Source organism: Myotis davidii, unplaced genomic scaffold (assembly GCF_000327345.1).
Source record: "Myotis davidii unplaced genomic scaffold, ASM32734v1 scaffold89, whole genome shotgun sequence".
Lineage (NCBI taxonomy): Eukaryota > Metazoa > Chordata > Mammalia > Chiroptera > Vespertilionidae > Myotis > Myotis davidii.
In genome coordinates this window covers 4,297,353-4,318,288 of record NW_006300372.1, presented here as the reverse complement: position 1 = coordinate 4,318,288, position 20,936 = coordinate 4,297,353, and the positions used below count along the sequence as shown (strand labels likewise).

The 20,936-nt window shown below is 39.8% G+C and overlaps 2 protein-coding genes across 2 annotated transcripts in view; one reads left to right on the top strand and one right to left on the bottom strand.

Moving 5' to 3' along the window:
* Positions 1 to 598: 598 nt before the first annotated feature.
* GPR151 (G protein-coupled receptor 151) lies at positions 599 to 3,043 on the top strand. Its single transcript, XM_006777011.2, has one exon. The coding sequence runs from the start codon at positions 717 to 719 to the stop codon at positions 1,983 to 1,985; it is 1,269 nt and encodes a 422-aa protein (XP_006777074.1). The 5' UTR covers positions 599 to 716; the 3' UTR covers positions 1,986 to 3,043.
* Positions 3,044 to 5,289: 2,246 nt separating this feature from the next.
* The window catches only part of TCERG1 (transcription elongation regulator 1), a 59,968-nt gene continuing 44,321 nt past the window's right edge, over positions 5,290 to 20,936 (bottom strand). The window contains 7 exon segments of the mRNA XM_006777010.2: positions 5,290 to 6,347; positions 7,495 to 7,595; positions 9,251 to 9,334; positions 9,889 to 10,068; positions 12,381 to 12,563; positions 12,825 to 12,989; positions 16,174 to 16,324. Of these exon segments, the coding sequence (XP_006777073.1) occupies positions 6,146 to 6,347; positions 7,495 to 7,595; positions 9,251 to 9,334; positions 9,889 to 10,068; positions 12,381 to 12,563; positions 12,825 to 12,989; positions 16,174 to 16,324 (1,066 nt within the window). The 3' untranslated portion in view covers positions 5,290 to 6,145.

Below are 20,936 nucleotides of genomic sequence, written 5' to 3'. Positions count from 1 at the left end.
TTGGGGTGGGGGCGGCCCTATTGCTAGGGCACTGAAACCAGGCACCAGAGGCAGCAAATTTTGAGTCTCAGCATTCTGACTCCTTCCTGCCTGCCTAGTACTGCCCTTTGGCTTGGTCCTTCTAAGCCACAATCTCTCCCTGGTTCCATTTATTTTTTTCAATCACAGTCTCAGAACGCCCCTCTGCTGAAGGCTGCTCAGCATGCTAAAGCAAAGATCTGCTCTAACCCGCACCAGATCCGCTGGGCCAAGCTCCCCGGGTGATTCTGGCGCGCGCTCTCGTGCTTTGGTTTCAAGGACCTGGTAGTTCGGACGTCATGTTTACTGAGTAACAGACCGCAGTCAGGGTTTTAGAAACAGCTGGTTGAAAGTAATTGCCTTGGCTGGCTCTAGTGGCCCCCCAGGAACCCACCCCACTTGCATGTATGTTCTCCTCATTTATCATTTACGGGCATATGGGGTTTTCTCCACGGAGCGACACTTTGATATTAGACTTGCCAATGAGCAGCCACCATGCGCCCTGCTGCTTGCCATTCAGCCCAGTCAACGTACATTCCATGCAGCTTAGCCAACCTTCTCCCACCTTCTGCTCTCAGAAAACAAGCAAGGGGAGGGTCCAGAGGTGTCGTTGGGCAGCGCCGACGCCGTATTTATTTCCTACGCAGAAGAGCCAAGGCAAAAAGACAGAGAAGCTAACTTCTGCAAGGAGGCGCTGGATGGGAAAGGCGATGGCTGCGGCCGCCTCTGCAGACTCCAACTCCAGCACCATGAACGTGTCCTTTGCTCACCTCCGCTTCGCCGGAGGGTACCTGCCCTCTGACTCCAAGGACTGGAGGACCATCGTCCCGGCTCTCCTGGTGGCCGTCTGCCTGGTGGGCCTCGTGGGGAACCTGTGTGTGCTTGGCATCCTCCTTCACAGAGCTTGCAAGGGAAAGCCATCCCTGATCCACTCCCTGATCCTGAACCTCAGCCTGGCGGATCTCTCTCTCCTGCTGTTCTCTGCGCCTGTCCGAGCTACCGCGTACGCCCGAGGTGTTTGGGACCTGGGCTGGTTTGTTTGCAAATCCTCTGACTGGTTCACCCACATGTGCATGGCAGCCAAGAGCCTGACGATCGTCGCCATGGCCAAAGCCTGCTTCCTGTATGCAAGGGACCCAGCCAAGCACGTCAGTATCCACAGCTGCACCATCTGGGCGGTGCTGGCGGCCATCTGGGCGGTGGCCGGCCTGCTGCCCCTGCCAGAATGCCTCTTCAGCACCACCAGGCTGCACGCGGGCGTGCAGATGTGCCTCCTGGATGTGCCCGCGGTGGCCGAAGTGTTCACGTCTGTCTTCGGTAAGCTCTACCCTCTCCTGGTGTTCTGCCTGCCGTTATTGTCTGCCAGCGTTTATTTCAGGAGAGCTTACGGGCAATGTCAGAGACGAGGAACGAAGACCCGACATCTCAGGAACCAGATGCGCTCGAGGCGGCTGACGGTGATGTTGCTCAGCATGGCCCTCACCTCGGCTGTCCTGTGGCTCCCTGAATGGGCAGCCTGGCTGTGGATGTGGCACCTGAAGGCTGGCGGCCCGGCCCCACCCCAGGGGTTTACAGCCCTGTCTCAAGTCCTGATGTTTTCCATCTCCTCAGCAAACCCTCTCATCTTTCTAGCGATGTCAGGGGAGTTCAAGGGAAGCTTGAAAGGCTTATGGAAATGGGTGACCAAAAAGCACGCAGCGGCCGCAGGGTCGCAGGAACCAGCAGCTGGGGGCTCGGAGGCCCTTCCTGACAACATTCCCTCTCCAGGGTCCCCAGTGTCCACCCCAGAGAAAGAGGAGACCGGCTCTCCTGCCTCCAGAAGAGAGAGAAGCCAGAAGGCAGAGATGCCCATCCTCCCCGACGTGGAGCAGTTCTGGCACGAGAGGGACACAAACCCTGGTGAGCAAGACAATGACCCTATCCCCTGGGAGCATGAAGATCGAGAGATAGGAGACTGTGGTAAATGATTACGTTTCAAAGCAAAACTAATTTGCGATTCTTGTATGTACTTGTACTGCTGCTGATCCACATGGCTGACTTTACCATATAAAACATAAAATGATTACCTTTAGGAATTACAAATATTGCTTCACAGTCTGCATTTTCAAAATGTGCCACTTGGTAAGTAGGACGCCACATTAGGAGCAGTAATTATGTCTCAGAATTAACACCTGGCTGCCCAAAGGATTGTGTTGTGTGGTGTTTCTACCACAGGGACCAGAGAGCCCAGCTCTGTGGTCCTGGTTCACAGGGGCCGAGTCACTGGGTTCTCTTGGGGACCAGCCCTGTGCCGGCTGGAGTGCAGCTGGTCTAACGATGAAGCCTTTCCTTTGGTTTCCTCCTGAGCCTGCTGGCCCTCACTTCCCGTCACATAACCAAAGCTCAAAATCCACATCCACGGAATGAGATTTGTTCTTTAACATGTTAATGAATACATTTCAAGGAGTTACCTTTATTTGCTTAAAATAAGTACATTTCCTTGATGAAAACGACTGAAGTTGCAGAATAAGGAACATCACCTTATCCCGATTCTGGGCTAATTTCAAATCATAGCCAAGGTTAAGTAAATTCGAACTTCACCTTACACTAAAACCTGCTTTGGTTGATCTTTGTAATGCCACCAGAGTCCTCAGTTTCTAAGTCTAAGGATTTTAGCAGCTTAGTTATGACGTTCTGTATTCTGATATGGAGAAAGAACTTTAAAAAACTACCCTTCTCTTCCCAATTATTAATTCTTCCCAAATACAGGAGACAGTTACTCTTCTGCAAGCTGAAATCAATCTGTTCCTCCCAGTATCTCCTTTCTCTCAAGATAAAACTATAAGTTATGTCTAGTGATACAGTTAATTACTGAAGGCAGTAATCAAATATTATAAAAGGGGGATAGAGATGAACTTTCTTGTTAAGTGGCATTAAATGTACCCATAACATTGAACTTGAACCCTGCTCAACATTTAAAATGCCTCAGAGTGCCGGGCCAGTGTTGCTCAGTGGTTGAGCATTGACCTGTGAACCAGGAGGGCATATACCAGGGTTGCAGGCTTGATCCCCAGTGGAGGGCGTACAGGAGGCAGATCAATGATTCTCTCTCATCACTGATATTTCTCTCTCTCTCCCCCTCTCCCTTCTTCTCTGAAATCAATAAAAAAAATGTATTTTTAAATGCCTGTTTTTAAGTTATAAAGATGATCAAGAGTAACAAGAAAAAACACAAACACACACAAGGGCAATGCAGAAAAGCAGTAAAATTAAACTTGGTGTTCCCAAACATCCAGTATAACTTGACTGTTCATTTCACAGCAAGTTAAAGCACACCCCAAAAGGCATGATTATGATACATTTCTTCCCCTATGAAATATAATAAGGACATTTATCCATGATTGTTGATTACTCTGTAATGGACTCGGGTATTTTCACTGAAAGATCCCCTGGGGGGGTGGGGGTTGGGGGTGGCGGCTGTCTTTAGGGCAAGCAATGAAGAATTTGAAATACAAAAAATACACTGTGGATGGAATTTTTATTTTTTGAAAAATGTTCTGTCTGGATTTTTTTTGGTTTTTGTTTGTACAAATGGTCATGGTTTATTTTAACACAGAAGATAGGGCTGTTTTCTTTTTACTTGGTTCATTACAAATTTTATTCTAAGGCTCACATGATCAAATTACAACTTAACCTAAATATCCAAAATATTGTTTTTGTGATCAGATAGTTATACACAGGGATTACCTTTAAGATTGTCTGTGATGAACTATTTGAAGATTTTTATGTACATTATATATAGTAAATGTAGGATGTAAGATTCCAGTGTTGAATATTTTAACATACAAAAATAAAAGGCATTGTTTCACTTCAGATAGTTTGGAGAATTACAGTCTTTGTCTTGAATGCTCCTTTCAAAAATCATTATTGGGTTTTAGGGGGAGGTCAGACCTTAACACGGGTCTCTGGGTAAACTGAATCATTACTTTTTAAGGAACTTGCTGATAAGCAGCAAATCCAGTTGTAGATATTGAAACTGTAATTACAACAACCCTTTCATTAAGTACCAAACACAGAGTCCTGACTTGATTCCTTAAAGAAATCTGCATAGCTCTAACTGGGTTGGCTCAGTGGATAGAGCGTCGGCCTACGGACTGGGGGCGCACGCACCGTGCAGACCATACCAGATGCTAATACCTGCCCCCGGAGCAGCGCCCAGCCAGAGGGAAAAAATCAATAAAATATATTAAAAAATTAAAAAATAAAGAAATGTTTATAAAAAAAAAAAAAATCTGATTTGTGACTTGGCTCAGCACTTAATCCCAAGTACTTTACCACAAAAGTAGGAAGTGAGATATCACCAGACCATTTTCTTCACACTCCCTACTGTGAGAAACAGAAGAATGCTCTGTGGAAGTGGAAATGACAAAACACTGCATAAGTTCCACCTTTGCAGGACAGTCACATTTCTATCTTAGTTGTGTTCCTTTTGTCAAACACTTCCCTTTCACTCCTCACAGAACTTAAAAATCACTCAATAAATTTATAAAAATGAACTTCAAAAAAAAGGGGGAAAAGAAGAAAAAAGTCCTGTTAATTAGCAATTTTACAGGTTAAGACCTTAGTGAAATAATCCCAGGCCACTACATGCCAAATTCATGCAAGTTTTGTGGCTACATACTAAGTAGCCCAGATGTGAATGTGTCTCTGTGTGCTGTGCAGTGCACGGAACATATAAATGCAGACCTGTTGGTATGCCCTCTTTTTAGGTTTTGCTACAATCACAGTATGTGTTAGATTAACAGGAAAATAATTATCCTATTGACGTATTTTTCTAGACATTTTATTTATGTGGTACACCGACACTAGGAACCTATGAAGGAACGGACCAGAGGATCTTTTTAAACTGGGCGGTCAAGCTACGCAGAGCAATTGGGAGGCATCCAAGGCGAAGCTCCATGCATGGTGTGCATGATATACTGAAAGGATGCCAAAAGCATTAACTACCAAATCCTTTCATATAAAAGGCAAAAACAAGAACACAAAAAGCAGCTTTTTGCTATAAAGCAGTAAGATATTGCTAAGAGACTGAGCACCAAAATGGATCTTTACAAATCCCATCTCTTTTATACTGTAAATAATTTATTATATTCAAGCCTTTCAAAACTATGTGATATCCCAAGACTTAAAGTCAAACCTCCTTTTGTACCAAGTAACATTTGCTGCTGCTTTTAAGAGCAGGTTTTAAAAAAGTTTTTATAAATTATGTAACGTAATCATATACAATCCATATATAGAAAAAGGGTTGGTTTATTGTAGTTCAAATACATAAACTGAACATTCAAACATCTTAAAATTAAACTTTAGAAACAAAAGTTTAACATTCAAACAGGAGTACAGTTTACAGGGAACACCCAAAAAGAATATGTTGTCTAATCCAGAATATTGATAAAGATCACTTAATGGTGAATGTGTTTAACCAGCAGTTCTATTCTGGCCAACATATTAGTTATGACCGTGGTTCCATACCTGAGAAGAAATTCCTAAATAAATCTTCTCTTAGGCTAAACAAGACTTGGCCTATAATTCAGAGGGGATAATCAAAGCTCATAAGTGAACAAATAAAACTAAAGTGTTCTTTAAAGACAAAGGTAAAAGTATGTCCATTATAATAATCTTAACCTCTGGAAGATAAGAATTCCATTTTCAGTGTTTTTTCTTTTACCCGCTTTGAAAAACAAAATCAAAACAAATCCCAACCTAGATTTTTTGGGAGTCTGTGGTATTTGTATCTTGCAAGTTCAAACCACAAATGCTCTTATGTCTTGCATGTATAACACTGCTAGAAAGTACGTCACCAAAAGTCACTGACTTCCACACCTCATAAAAGGATGATTTTTAGCTTCAAGATTTTAGATTTACTAGAGACAGCCTATATTTGAGTATGTATGTCAGTCATGCCACACAAAGAAAAGCATAAATATTTCCAAAGTGTTCTCTGTTCAGCAACTGTTCACGAATGCTTCTCCTTCTGTTCGTCAGATGGTTTTGCAATAGTTTGACTAATGCACATACATATAAAAAACCTGAAAATTGGCTCATGCAAGCATTTTGAAGTAATAGATACCCCATGGAAGAGTATGCAGGGTTATTTTGTTGATCGTCGGGTGGGCTCCGAAGCTGTGGGAGGGGGCGGAGGGCCCCGGCGGTCCAGGTCATCCACATACGCCACGATCAGTTTCCGCCTCTCCTCTGGCACACAGTCTAGTACTAGATACCGTTTGTCGTTCTGCAAAATTTTTTCTACGTCTTTCAGGTGCTGATCAGATTCCTGGATTAGCTTTTTGGATCTGAAATAAGAAAAGAAGTCCAGAATTACTGACTGCTGTTCACAGGCCTTTCAGATATGAGCTGGAAATGTCCATCTAGTTCCTAATTGTGTTTCCACTTTTTAAATTTTTTTTAAGAAAAATTTCACTGCAGTGGTCACCTTTGTAAGTCGCCTCAGCAAAGACTCCAGGGAGTGAAAGGGCCTCAGAAGCTGAATTACCCTCCCACCCCTACTGGTGGAACCTCCAGACCAGGGCTGAGGGTGGGTGGGTGAATCTTGCCCGTGCTGTACCTGTTCTGTGGATGAACAGAGGACTTCAGTCTGCGGGGCTGCCAATCCCAGCATCTTTCACAAGCTTTCACTTTCACATCTTTCACTAAATTAACTACAAAAATGTAGAAAGAAGTCTTACTTCACATCTAATTTAAAAGCCCAAACTGATGCAAAACATTAAGGATCCTGACCAAAAAATCCAATGACAAAGTACCTAAAAACCACACCCTCAGCACTACCTAGCCTCCCGTGCACACACCCTTCATTAAATGCTTCAAATTTTTCTCTTATAGGAAGAGCTGGAGCATGAACCAACAACGGTTTCCTGCACAGACTACTAACCAATGTCAACTTGTTCCCCTGCTGAGAAATCGCTGGGGTGGGGACGACTGGGCATGCTACAGTGAAATCTTGTTTTAAAGCTCCAAGTTTATCATTTAAAATCTTTATTAAAAACTATCCAGCAAACTGCTTTCCTCTGAGGAAAAAAATGTTTTTACTGAGCGTGGATGATTTCAAGCTTCCGAGCTGGTTCAGTGAAGCAACACTGAGTAGTCTTCAGAGGAGGTGAAGACAACTGACAGTGAAGGATTATTTAAAGTGGGGGCACTCCTAAGAGCAGTGAAGCAAAAACAGAAGTCTGTTTAAAAAACTGGATGGGTGGGTAACACAAAATAAGAATTGGCATCTGGGCCCTTTCTTTAAAAAAAAAAAAAAAAAAAGTAAGGTAGAGATGGGTTGGCTGTCTCTCTGGTCTTTGATAAAAGTTGGCTTCTTCTTATCCTTAGAAGCTAATAATGTCAACGTGTGTGAATGCAAAATATGCCTTGGCCATTCGAGTAAGAACTAGCAAAGAAAGGAACTGCTGACATGAAACATTCCATGGCACACACCTGTATGTTATAAATTTGGTCTCTTTCAAAAGCGTCCTGAAGTCGGCTTTGGCAGTGATGTATTTGTCTCTGATGTATTCTTCGAACTCTCTTTGTTTTTTCTGAAAAAAAGAAAGTAAGATTAGAAAGAAAATAAAAAGTCCACTAATTCCAAAATTAATGTCATTTATAAAACTAGAGATGTGTGAGTCACACCATCAACTAGAAAATTCTAAGGAAAAAGGCAGTAACGTACATTTATTTGTGTTCGTGTAACATTCATTAAAATAGAAAAATCTGCAATGTACATTTTCAAGACAAAAAGAAAGCAAGATCACAGAACCATAAAATATGTTAGTGACAGGTAAGACTTGAGGGCTTGCTATCTGCTACACTGTGCTGAGGGTTTATGAGGCTATTCCTTTTAATCTTCACAAGAACCTCAAGTGGTAGACAGACACTTTTAAGAAATAAAGAAATGTGTATTTCCTGTAGACTGTATTTATATCTTCCAGTACAAAACCACTAATGCGGTATAATTTATGGATACACCAACCATAACACTCAGAACTTTAGTTATACTGAGCATTTAGCTTTTCTAGTAATTATTATGATAGGTATAAACTCTTTGGGGTAAAAAAAACAAAACAGCCGAAACCGGTTTGGCTCAGTGGATAGAGCGTCTGCCTGCAGACTGAAAGGTCCCAGGTTCGATTCCGGTCAAGGGCATGTACCTGGGTTGCGGGCACATCCCCAGTGGGAGATGTGCAGGAGGCAGCTGGTCGATGTTTCTCTCTCATCAATGTTTCTGACTCTCTATCAAAAATCAATAAAATATATTTTTTAAAAAAAACAAAACTTTACCATCAATTCTAAATAATCAGAAAAGTTAGAAACTGAAACTGGATCTCTCAGCTATCAGCCTACCACTCTAACCCAGCCCCGTATATTTTGTTATCCAAACATCCCAAACACAACTTAACAGGGTTTGAAAGGAAGAATATTAGATCTGTGGGTTTCTGGACTCTATACTAAAGAAACCAACTAGAAAAGGAGAATGAATGGTGGGAAGAAAAAAACAATAGAAGTCCAAGGTATAAAATGGGCTGCAGTAAGCCACACTTTTCTTTCTTTCTTTTTTATGTTTATTTAGTGGAACTCCGAGGTAGTTTTTATTGATTTTTTTATAAGAGAGAGGAAGGAAGAGGGAAAGCGAGAGAGAAACATCAATCAGCTGCCTCCTGCATGCCCACAGGGGACTGAGCCCACGATCTGTGCATGTGCCCTGACCAGGAATCGAACCGGTGGCCTCTTGGTTCCTGGGTAGATGCTCAACCGCTGAGCTACATCAGGTGGGCTAATTGATTTTTTTAAAAACACTTTTCTTGACATAGTTCACTATTTCAGTCCCCAGCTGAGTTTGTTCCTAAACAGGAGTTAGAGAGCACAGAGCAAGGTTCAGCTCACAAACCTCCCACATCCGCAAGTCCTCCATCCGAGTTTCAAAGGCACGTAAGAACTAGAGATCATGCTCTAATGGACTGAAGGATTCCCTCGGGGTGGGGGTGGGGGGGGCGGTGATAAAAAAAAACCCAAACCACCCAAAACCCTATGGCTTTGTTAAATCTCTAAAATCCCCAAACACAGCTTTAACTCCAAGGATTCTTTTTAAAGTTTCCATTGTGCTATCTTATTAATATATACATGCAAGAAAAAAATGTGAACTTAAAATTCAAATTTCTCATACACTTAAAAAGCTCAGACAAAATCCTCTTACCCTGTCACTGGAGGAGAACTTAATGCACCGAGGGTCTTCTTTGATGATTTTTTTTACTTCTTTCCATGTGGATGTTAAGGTAATCTTTGAAAAGACAAGGGAATAAAAACATAAATATGCTAACTTATTACTGAGGGGTCACACTGCAGCCTGTATGGCACGTAGCACTCCTCACGGCCCTGCGAGCTCCCACACATAACTGGATTAGTCAGGGACAGGGAAGCAGCTTTCATGCTACAAGAGTTATTTTCATGGACACATTTCCAAAGTGGGCTAAGACCTGCAACCCTATACCTCCAGGCGCAATACCCTAACTTCTGAAGAAACCATTACCTAGAGAGCAGGCCAACAGGAGCAAAACCTGGACAGGAGAGTGTACACACTGCCAAACAAGGGGGCTATGGTGCCAAATTGAAAATGGGGCAAAAGAAGGAATTTATTAAATCAATTATCAGGAGGGACCAACGATCACACACAGCTAAGGACATTCTGAACAGCCACAGGAGCAGATATGAACTTGAAAACTGCACGAATTCCAGTAATGGATCTAAAGACCATGACACTAAAAATCATGTCCATGTTTTACTTTGGGATTAACCAAGATCTGTGCAGATTAGAATAGGAAAATTAACTCTTACTGCGGAAGTTTCATCCAGAAGTTGCCTAAAGTGCTCCCTCTTCTTTTTGGTAAGTGCTTCAATGTGTTCATTAAAAAGCTTCTCTTTCTCCTCTCTCTCCAACAAGGATCCAGACTCCCAGCGGTGATCTTTCCGGAGGGTCCTGCGAGTGTCTGACCAGGACACATCTGAAGAACGAACCTGAAACAGAGATCTGTATCTAACACCAGATCCACCTGTTCACACTTCAAGAAAGGCTCCTTTGTTTAGGAATCATACATTTAAAAAACAGAAGCTGATAGTGACATCACCTTAGTGAAGAAGTCACTGAAAATCTGCTTCTTTAGGCCAGAAAACTTACCTCTCAGACCTCACGTAAGCTGTCAAATGTTGGTTTAGAGGTGGAGAAGGAAGAAGACAAGATATCTCCCACCAACCATGGTCTGTAATCACTTTAATAGTAGTTAAATAGTTAGGTTTTCTACTTAACATCTTACCAACTTTGACACTTCCAAGAATAAGCAAGAATTAACTTGGTTAAGAAGACTAGAAAACAGACCACCAGACAGGGCTAGCTGGTTCACCAACCAGCAGAAAGATATGCTTCAATGCTGGGAATGGCATTAGCAGTTAAGTCACACTGCTGCCAATTGCTAAGAAATTTAGAGGCTGAAAAGACAGAAAGGTAAGAAAAAATACAAAAAACATTTATTTAACCAACATTTATCAAGCATCTAAATACGTGTCAGGTAAACACTATGCTTGGCACTGGGAATACGTAATAAATAAACCCCTTCCTTTAATGGGCTCACTCTTTTTAGGGAAGACAGGCATGGAAGCCAGCAACTGCAGTAACATGCAGGGAGTGCTGCAGAGGTCTAAGCTGAGCACAGGGTAATAAAAGCAGCAGGAAGGTCAGATGTGCCCAGAGGGGCTGGGATCAGCCTCAGAGGAGGTATTTTTGAGTGTGCTCTTGAAGAATGAGGAGGTTTACCACCATGGTGGGAAGTTTGAAAGCACTCTAGGTGGAAGGACTGGAATGAGCAATGGCAGGATTTGTTAAATGTAAGTATGGTTCATTAAAGGTTAAGTTTAGCAAGGCTAGAGTCTAATTAGGGGGCAAGAAAGGAAACCAAAGCAGGTAAGGTAATATGGTGGGGGAGAGGCAGTCAAGGAATGAACAGTCTTTTATATTATGCTAAGGAGACTGAATTTGAAATGTAGGCAACTACTAAAAGGAAGGAAGACCTTGATCTTCTGCAAGCACAGGGAAGAGTCACAAAATCAGATCTGCCTTTTACAAAGATTTCTGTTGTTGTAATAAAGATGAATTGGGGGAAACAGAAAAAGGGAGAGAAATGAGGAAATGACTGACTGTCCAGAGAAGAGAAGGGAAGTAAAAACTGATCAGCAGAAGCAAGGGAAGAAATCTGAAGACTTGACTGGAGTGCTCTGAAGAGCCGCACTGACAGAACAGCAGGAAAGATGGCAACAAAGAAGGGGAAAAAAACAATAGAACAGCAGAGCGGTCTGGGGTATTCTCTGCAGGGAACTCATACTCTACTTATCTTAACAACCCTGGGTAATGCAGAAGTATTTTCAAGAAAGTTCCAGGGTATCTCCTGGAGTCAGCAGCCCCCAAGTCCTACTTCTCATACCATCTATAGAGACAATAACTGGTCATCACAATGACGACTCTAAATCATCAACAAAAAGGGTAAATTAGCCTGGTGACGTGGGCTCAATGGTTGAGCATCAACCTATGAATTGGGAGGTCACGGTTTGATTCCACATCAGGCCACATGCCTGGGTTTCGAGCTCGATCCCCGGGGAGGGCGGGGGGCGTGTAGGGGCAGCTGACCAATGATTCTCTCATCATTGATGTTTCTCTCTCTCTCCCCCTCTCTCTTTCTCTCTAAAATAAATAAAAACATATTGAAAAAATAATAAAAATAAAGGGTAAATTATGTCCTGGCCAGGGTGGCTCAATTGGTTGGAGCCTTGTCCCAAGCAGTGGAAGGTCCTGGGTTCGATTCTCATTAGGGCACATACTCAAGTTGTGGGTTCCATCCCTGGTCTGGGTGTGTACACGAGGCAACCGATCAATGTCTATCTCTTTTTCTCTTTCTCCCTCCTCCTCTAAAACTTAAAAAAAAATTTTTTTTTTTTTAGGGGTAAATCATGTTCAGCACACTTGTTTCTTACTATGGCCTATAAGTGTGACTTTAAGATGACTAATCAAGACCAATAAAAATAAAGCTTTGACACTAAAAGATTAGGAATTTTCATATAAATAAATGATCTCACTTCTGAAAATGTTAAATAACTAGGGTTTGCCTGTTCCAACAGGGCTAATACCAAGTACTCAATTTTAAAACAGTTTATAAATAACTTACCAAATTGTATCCCTCACAGTCAACTTAAAGAATATTAAAATGCTCACTATGAGGTAATGTAATGGACTTCAAACATCCAGTACTTTACAGAGAAAATAGTGAAAGAGCAATAAGTACCATGTCAGACAGAAGTGCCTTGAAGTTCTGGATAGCTTCTTCCCGTTTGTGCTGCTCTCTCTCTCGATCTATTTCTTTCGTTTGTTCGGACCGAGCCTTCTGAACCTCTCTCTCTCGTTCCCTAAGGCTAGCCTCAATGCGGGCTTGCCTTTCCAGCTCCTTTTCTTTTTCTGAGTCTAAATTCTGTAAAAGTGAAAGTACATTATCCTTTTACCAACTGCATAAAAAGGTTTCCACAAAGTTTTTCAAATACAAAATATTAAACCTACCAAGAATACCATATACCTTAACACTGTACCCCATTTCCAAATCAACAACTAAAGATTCTTGTATTAAGAATATCAACAAGAAAAATGCCAAACTCTAAACAGCAGCGAATACCATTATAATGCAATTAAGGATTTTATTATTCCATGGTTAAAGGACAAGTGGCCCAATGGTTACCTTGGCTATTTTTTCAATATACTGTTTGAAAAGGTCTTCTCTCATTGATGAACTATCCACTGCTTTGTAACGTGGATCACTTTCTACTTTGTCTTTTACTTTGCTCCATCGAGACTGACTGTCCAGGTGATGATTAGATAATAATTCAAAGAAATCCGATCTAATCTACATTTCAAAACAAGATGAAGGAAAAACAATGAGAAATTCCTCATATCTAAATGCTTACAACTAAAAAAAAGTTCATTTACCTTAAAAATAACTTTTTAAATGCACTTACTCAGGATACAATAAGTTTTAGTAAAGGAGAATATCAGAATTACTCTTCCTTGAGAAATATAAAAATCAACACACATATAGGCTGTCATTTTAAATATACCAAAGTTAAGATAAATTATGTTCTCTAATAAAATTATTCAAATATAGAGAAAAACTTTTATGTTGTTTATAATATTTGATCTCAGAACTGCTATATTTCATAAGGAATGTGAATTTGAATTTACTTTTAGCAAAGAATCAGCTTATAAACTATAGTAAAATACTTCAACATAAAGCTGGTAAAAATGCTTTATTTTAAAAAGTAGATGTAAAATTTTTGTTTGTTAAAACTAATAGGGGGATTTAGAAACCGTTGAGCACAAATAGCAAGTCTTATTTATTACAAACCTGAAACTATCAAATATCTAAAAACAAAAAAATAAGTCCAATTTTTATGTTTTTTAAAGAAGGGCAAGGTATTTTTAACCTTATATACAAGAAAATTATAGAATTTCTATGTTGGTCATAATTAATTAATCATTACTAAAAAAACAAAACAAAACTGCATTCAGATTTCCTGTACTTCTTAGGCATTAAACATGTATGCCTTCACCGTTACACAGCTCAGAATATGTATCAACGAAATAACATACTTAACAACTGAAGCACCAAGTTAGTAACATTATATCAAAGGTATTATAGTATCAAAATATGCAATACTTATCTCAAACTGTATTTATATATATATATTTATTGAAAGAAAGAGATAAATGAGGCATTTATTTTATGATCTTTTGAGGATCTGTTTTAAAACTAGGCTCATCTAGATTATTTTGTGCTCCTCCCAGGAAAGCTATCAAAATAGCCAAAGTCCTTTCAGCAGAGGATTCTGACCATGTCAAGAACCTCTTCTCCCCATAGAGATTAAGCATTCCCTCCTGACCAAGGGAATGATAAATTAGGAATGGAATCAGAATTTCAAATGTGTGGGCACAAAATAAATGAATCATTCTTTCTGCCTATTCCAACCCTCTCATTTCCTCCTATAACCTCATTTCTCCTATTAAAGGATTAAAAAGGGAGGTTTATGTCCTTTCTGGAAAACACTTGTAAGATTATAAGAAACTGTGCCTACATTAGAGAATTTTTAAAAAGACAAGAACTCATCAGCTGTGGATTTCAGCAGTGGCTTTGTTTGGATCATAAACCCAGCATTTGCAGAGAGTGATAAAGAAACCACTTCTCGGAATGTGAATTTAATACTACTATATTTAAACCCTTACTTTAAAGATTTCTGCTTTCATGGCTTAGTGAGTAATTGATTATGCATTCTTTAAATTGGCTGAGAAAGTTTTACTTTATTATTTTTTAAAATATATTTTATTGATTTTTTATAGAGAGGAAGGGGGAGAGAGAGAGAGAGAGAGTCAGAAACATCGATGAGAGAGAAACATCAACCAGCTGCCTCCTGCACATCTCCCACTGGGGATGTGCCCGCAACCCAGGTACATGCCTGTGACCGGAATCGAACCTGGGACCTTTCAGTCCGCAGGCCGACGCTCTATCCACTGAGCCAAACCGGTTTTGGCAGTTTTACTTTATTTTAAAATTTAGTAATGGTACAGAACCAAGCCCATAATTTAAAGAATTAAAATTTTACCACCAGAAGAAAATAAAGCTGACTATATTAGGGTTATTTAGATGTAATATCTATTTAATTTCTTATTTTAATTGACACATTCTAGGCACAACTGTCATCACTTTATAAGGAAAAAGACTAAAAAAAAATGTAAAGTACCGGAACTGCGGGAGGCTAAAGTCATCACACAGAGAAATACCAACTCTTTCCTCACTAGAGAATCCCAAAATACTTTGCGTATCAGTGACTGACAGCTGTCAGACTGAATTGATTGACAGGTTGCACAGCACAAAACTGTAAAGTCTATCCACTTGTTATAAAACAGAATACATAAAACAGTTACATAAAAAAGTGTTTAGGGTAAAAAAAACAGTTACAAATGCAGAGAGAAAAACATTCAATTTGTATAAAAGCAATCATTTAAATCATACAATATCAATCATCTATTTACTTGATTTCCCTTAATCAAATAAATTATAACAAAGCCAAAATTAGCAAACAATTCATTAACATGTTTCTAACACAACACATAAAATGTTTAAGTAGAATTCAACTTTGCACATTTCCACAGCAAAGCATAATCGCTTTACAAACAAACATGGTTAATACTGAAATAATTCTGGAAAAACATACTTTTGAAGCCAAATAAATCAGGAAATTTCAGGTGATTTCTGACAAAAGATATTTCATCTAATACTATTGCTATTTTCAATGACAAAGACTTCTTCCCAACAAGAGTGGTATTACTTCCCTAACAACATTTAATAGAATTTGTAATATTTTAACTTCCTGGAACAAGAGGCAATTCTAAAGGTCAAGAATGATTAGGCTCCAGAGGTTTTTCCTCCATGCACAAAGCATACAGGGACACTAAGGGTAGTGGCTGCTTGTTTTGATGGCTCACACACCACTGGTGCCATCTCCCTACCCGTCGGCCTCCCCAGTGGTGAGCTCCTCTCCACTCCCGACACTGCTATCAAATGACATTTGAAATTCATTAATCTTTTATAGCTGACCTTTAATTCTGATAAGCAATAATTTATATGTAAGACATGTTTACTAAAAGATTAGAAAGTCACTAAAATGCTCTTAGAGAGCAAAAAAGATAAAGGCTCTGAAACTTAAATGTTACCACCAATAAAGAATCTTGGAATCTTAGCAGGCACTTAGCTGGTCAGTGAACAGACAAGCCTAACAACCAGTTCTGGGTTTCCTGGGCATCTCAATATTAATAAAATTTAAAGCAACCCTTTGTAGTTTAGTGAAGCTACTAAAATTATGCAAAGTGTAGAATATACACATATCAACAATTATAAAAGTCAATTTAAAAGGCTAAACAATAAATGTGAGTTCTATTGCTTATGCTCATGAATGAAACTAGAAACATAGCACCAGCTTAGTCCCTCTCTATTCGCACTCCTATTAATCACACCACTGGAACGAAAACCATCTTACCTTCTCACCTCTGGTCTTCGAATCTTCTTTCTCTTTCTTCCTTGCAGCTGCCACAAATTCATTAAACAAGGCTTCTCGATCTTTCATCTTTTCAATTGCTTTGAATCTTGAATCTTTAGCATGCTTGGCTGCAAATTCACTAAAAGTTGCTCTGTAACAAAATGGCAAGTGTGCTTTGACAGAGCTATTTCTGCTTATAGAAAGGTATAGCAGAAGATACCGTTTTTCCAACAAGAATGTGTGCCAACGAGACACCGAGTCCCAATATCTGCTTAAACACTGAGCTACAGAATGGAGTAAAAAGGGCTAAAGCAGGGGTCCTCAAACTACGGACATGCGGCCCGCCGAAAACATTTATCCAGCCCGCCGGGTGTTTTTGCCGCTGCTGTGTGCATAGGAATTTGTTCATAGTTTTTTTTTTTAAACTATAATCCTGCCCTCCAACAGTCTGAGGGACAGTGAACTGGCCCCCGTTTAAAAAGTTTGAGGACCCCTGGGCTAAAGAGTGAAAATGTCGTTAGAGATTTGTTTACTATCAGAATGGTGGTAGAAAGATCCACACATCAGAGAGCAAAGAATGTGTGGGCTTCAAGAGACTTAACCTCAGCAGAGAGTGTCGCCCCTCACACTGAAGGGTCAGGCTCAATTCCCAGTCAAGGGCATGTACGGCAGGCAACCATTCGATGTGTCTCTCTCACATCTGTCTCTCTCTCTCTCTCTCTATCGCCCCCTCTCCCTTTCTCCCCCCCTCTTTCTTTCCCTCCCCCCTCCTCCCTTCCCCCATTCCTTCCAGTCTTAAAAAAAAAAGATTCACAAGGGAGACAAAGTTGGAAGGTTAAGAAAAATATTTTTCAGTTTCTGAGATCCACACTAACAAAGCATTAAATCAAACGTAAAAAATTTCTGTGATGAGCCAATAATTGAACTGCCTGCTAAAACAAGAATTCATACTCTTCAGATTAAAATAACACACTTGAGCCTCTACCCATTATTCACAATTTCCAATATTCAACTAAAAATCACTAAATAGCCCTCCTGGTCTGGCTCAGTTGATTGGAGCATTGTCCTGTACACCAAAAGGTTACTGGTTTGATTCCTAGTTGGGGCGTATACGGTAGGCAACAGATCAATGTTTCTCTTCCCCCTTCTCTGTCCCCACCCCCACTCCTCTTCCCATCTCTCTAAACTCAATAAACATATCCTCAAGTGAGGATATTAAATAAATAAATAAAAATTACTAAGCATACATGTTTCTTTGTATGTGATCCACAGGAAAAAAACTTAAAAGCCAATAGAAGCCAAACCCAAGATAGAGAGACAAACTATACTGAAAGAATTAAAAGTAGGTTCAAAGAGTTAAAAACATGGTCAATGAACAAACAGGGAATTTGAGCAGAGAAATGGAAAATATAAAAAAGAAACTGACAGCAAAAGTTAACTTGATGGGCTTAACATGCGAGTAGAGATAATAGTCAATAACTAGAAGTTAAAGCAGTAACAATGATCTCATCAGAAGAGGAGAGTAGAGAAACAACACTGGAGGGAGGGGGAGAACAGTCTCAGAAACATGTGATAATGACAAACACTTTTATATGTGTAATTAGAATCCTAAAAGACAAAAAGTGACTCGAGGCAGAAAAAAATACTGACCAAGACTTCCCAAATTTAATGAAAACCAAAAATGGATTGATCTGCCCTAACCGGTTTAGCTCAGTGGATAAAGCGTCGGCCTGCGGACTGAGGGGTCCCAGGTTCGATTCCGGTCAAGGGCATGTACCTTGGTTGCGGGCACATCCCCAGTAGAGGGTGTGCAGGAGGCAGCTGATCGATGTTTCTCTCTCTCATCGATGTTTCTATCTCTCTCCCTTCCTCTCTGTAAAAAATCAGTAAAATATATGTATTTTTTAAAAAATGGATTGATCCAAAAAGCTAAGCAAACACCAAGCAGGCTAAATACAAATATGAAGTGAATGAGCACCAATGAAAGTCGGTATTAAAAAAGAAGCTCTTCGCCAAAACCGGTTTGGCTCAGTGGATAGAGCGTCGGCCTGCGGACTGAAAGGTCCCAGGTTCGATTCCGGTCAAGGGCATGTACATCGTTTCGGGCACATCCCCAGTAGGAGATGTGCAGGAAGCGGCTGATCGATGTTTCTCTCTCATCGATGTTTCTAACGCTCTGTCTCTCTCCCTTCCTCTCTGTAAAAAATCAATAAAATATATATTTAAAAAAAAAATAAGTTTCTCCATGATAAAAAGTATTTTCAAAGCTTTCATGTATTTGGATATATTTTAGTATTTGAAGCTTTTACCTTATATAAGAATTTGCTCTTATAATAAACATTCCCATATTTAGCATGGTTTTAGAGGGGGGGAATAAAGCAAATTAAACAAAGATTACAGGCTTTAATTATAAAGAAAAAACTGGCTGGTTAACTTCAGAATCTAAAACGTCAACTGAAGATTTACCACTCAGAGCTAACATTTGCTATTTTTTTAAAATATATTTTTATTGATTTTTTACAGAGAGGAAGGGAGAGAGATAGAGAGTTAGAAACATCGATGAGAGAGAAACATCAATCAGCTGCCTCCTGCACACCTCCCACTGGGGATGTGCCCGCAACCCAGGTACATGTCCTTGACCGGAATCGAACCTGGGATCTTTCAGTCCGCAGGCCGACGCTCTATCCACTGAACCAAACTGGTTTCGGCACATTTGCTATTTTTAAGCTTTGCTAACCAAAGTTATCGATTCTGATAATCTTTTATATGCAACTGATATTACCATATATAATGTCATTAATTCAACATTTCTAACAAAAGGATATATTGTAAACCTGGTTTGAACAATGGATACATAACCATAATGAAATGCTAAGGTAAAATAAAAGTGTATCCCAGAAAAGGCATAGCATGTAGTCCATTAGATATATTTTTCTCTTCATGATAAATCAAGCACCTTACTTTATAATTTTAGAAAAAGCAATACTTTGATTAAAGAAAAAACCTTTTAAAAAATGTAAAATTAACATGTAAAAATGAAAACTCAATTATTTTACACTTATTTATATTGCTTATAATAAGTAAATTAACATGTTTTACCAGAACAGACTAAAATGAAGTTTTAGCATTAAGTTCCCATGGAAATGTTTTTATTTGACTCATCTCTTAACTCTAAAAAGCACTACTTTCTAACAGAAAATTGAAGAGGTAGAAAAACTGCTGTTGACTTGGATAAAGGAAAAGCAGTTAGCCAGTGACAGCCATTTTGGAGGCAGTGATATATGAATAAGAGCTTTGGGTTTTTTGAGGAGGAGAGGGGTAGATAGTGGTTGGAGGTAAGGGATTGGGAACATTACAATGATCAGGAGTTGACCTGAAATCTCTATTTATAAAGAAAAAAGGCATTGAAGAGATAGGCACTAAAGCTAAGTAATTCTCCCCAGTCATTTTTCCTTTGGAACAAACTCCAGTGCTTTTTATCTACAGACTCTACTAAAGAATTCGGTGATAGCAGTCTTTTTTCCAAATCAAAGAGAAATTTAGGTCAGTGGACAGTATTCCTCATTTTCTGCTACTTAATCAAAAGGGGTCCTAATCTTTGTCCTAGCATTAAATGTAATGATATGGCAATACAGCGCAATGCCCCAACTGCTAAACTTCTATTTATGTGCTTGATGGTTTTATTTTCTGAAAGTAACTTGCATAGTTCCGATCACTAACAATTCTATCTGCTCCAAAAGAACATCAGGAGGGCACTGAGATAAAGCAAGACTTAATTCGTCAAACCTACAAAAGGAAAAATACGTTTGGAGTCTCAATTATTCCCAGATCCATAAAGGGTTTTAATAGTTATGTTTTGCTGAATCATTTGAAAATAAGTTATAGACACTATGGGACTCCATCTATAAATATTTCAGAATGCATCTCTTGAGTGAATCCTTTTGCTCCATAACGACAATACTCAAGAAAATCACTAATTCTCTATCCTGTATTAATAGTCCATGTTCTAATTTCCTCAAATGCCTCAAAAAATGTTATTTACAACCCAGTCTCAGCTACTGCGAGCCACGAACTCACCCTCCGGGACCCCACTGGAGAGTCTGAAGCTCTACCACCCCCGAAGAGCACTGCCTTCTTCACAGCCACAACTGCTCTACTGGCTTTGTTCCCTGACGTTTGTACCAATGCCACAGGAGTGTTCTCTTCCTATTTCAAATATACGATTGTAATCCCAAGTGTACTTTCTCAAACAACATAATTCCACTGACAAAAATAACTGTTTAAACAAGGTGAACTTTTATAAAAAGTGCCACTTAACTGAGAGACTCCCTAAATCTACCCTACAGTTTCAGAAATGCTCCATGTTCTGAGGGGTTCACACCACCTACTACTACAACTAAGTTATAAATAAGAAAGTAACTGTCCCTGCCTGGGCTCTTTGGTGTAACACTGGAATCTAGTTGAAATCCCACATTCACTTGGGCAAGTTACCCAACTTGCTTATGTCTTACTTTCCTTATCTGTAAAATAGGTATGATACGGGTACCTAAATCATATTGGCTGTTTTAAAGATTGAATGAGATAATATGTGTGTGTTGTGTGTATACTTACATACACGCACAAGCACTTTAAGTGTGTATGTGTGTGTATGTATGTATGTATATATATAAAAAATATAGGAATATGCAAATTGTCCACGATACCATCACATTAACAGTAACGACTGAACAAAAGGCTGTGTGGGGTGACAAAGCTGGGGGGGG

What these genes read in the sequence shown, in the direction of transcription:
- GPR151 (XM_006777011.2), top strand. Translation starts at nt 717, where the DNA reads ATGGGAAAGGCGATGGCTGCGGCCGCCTCTGCAGACTCCAACTCCAGC.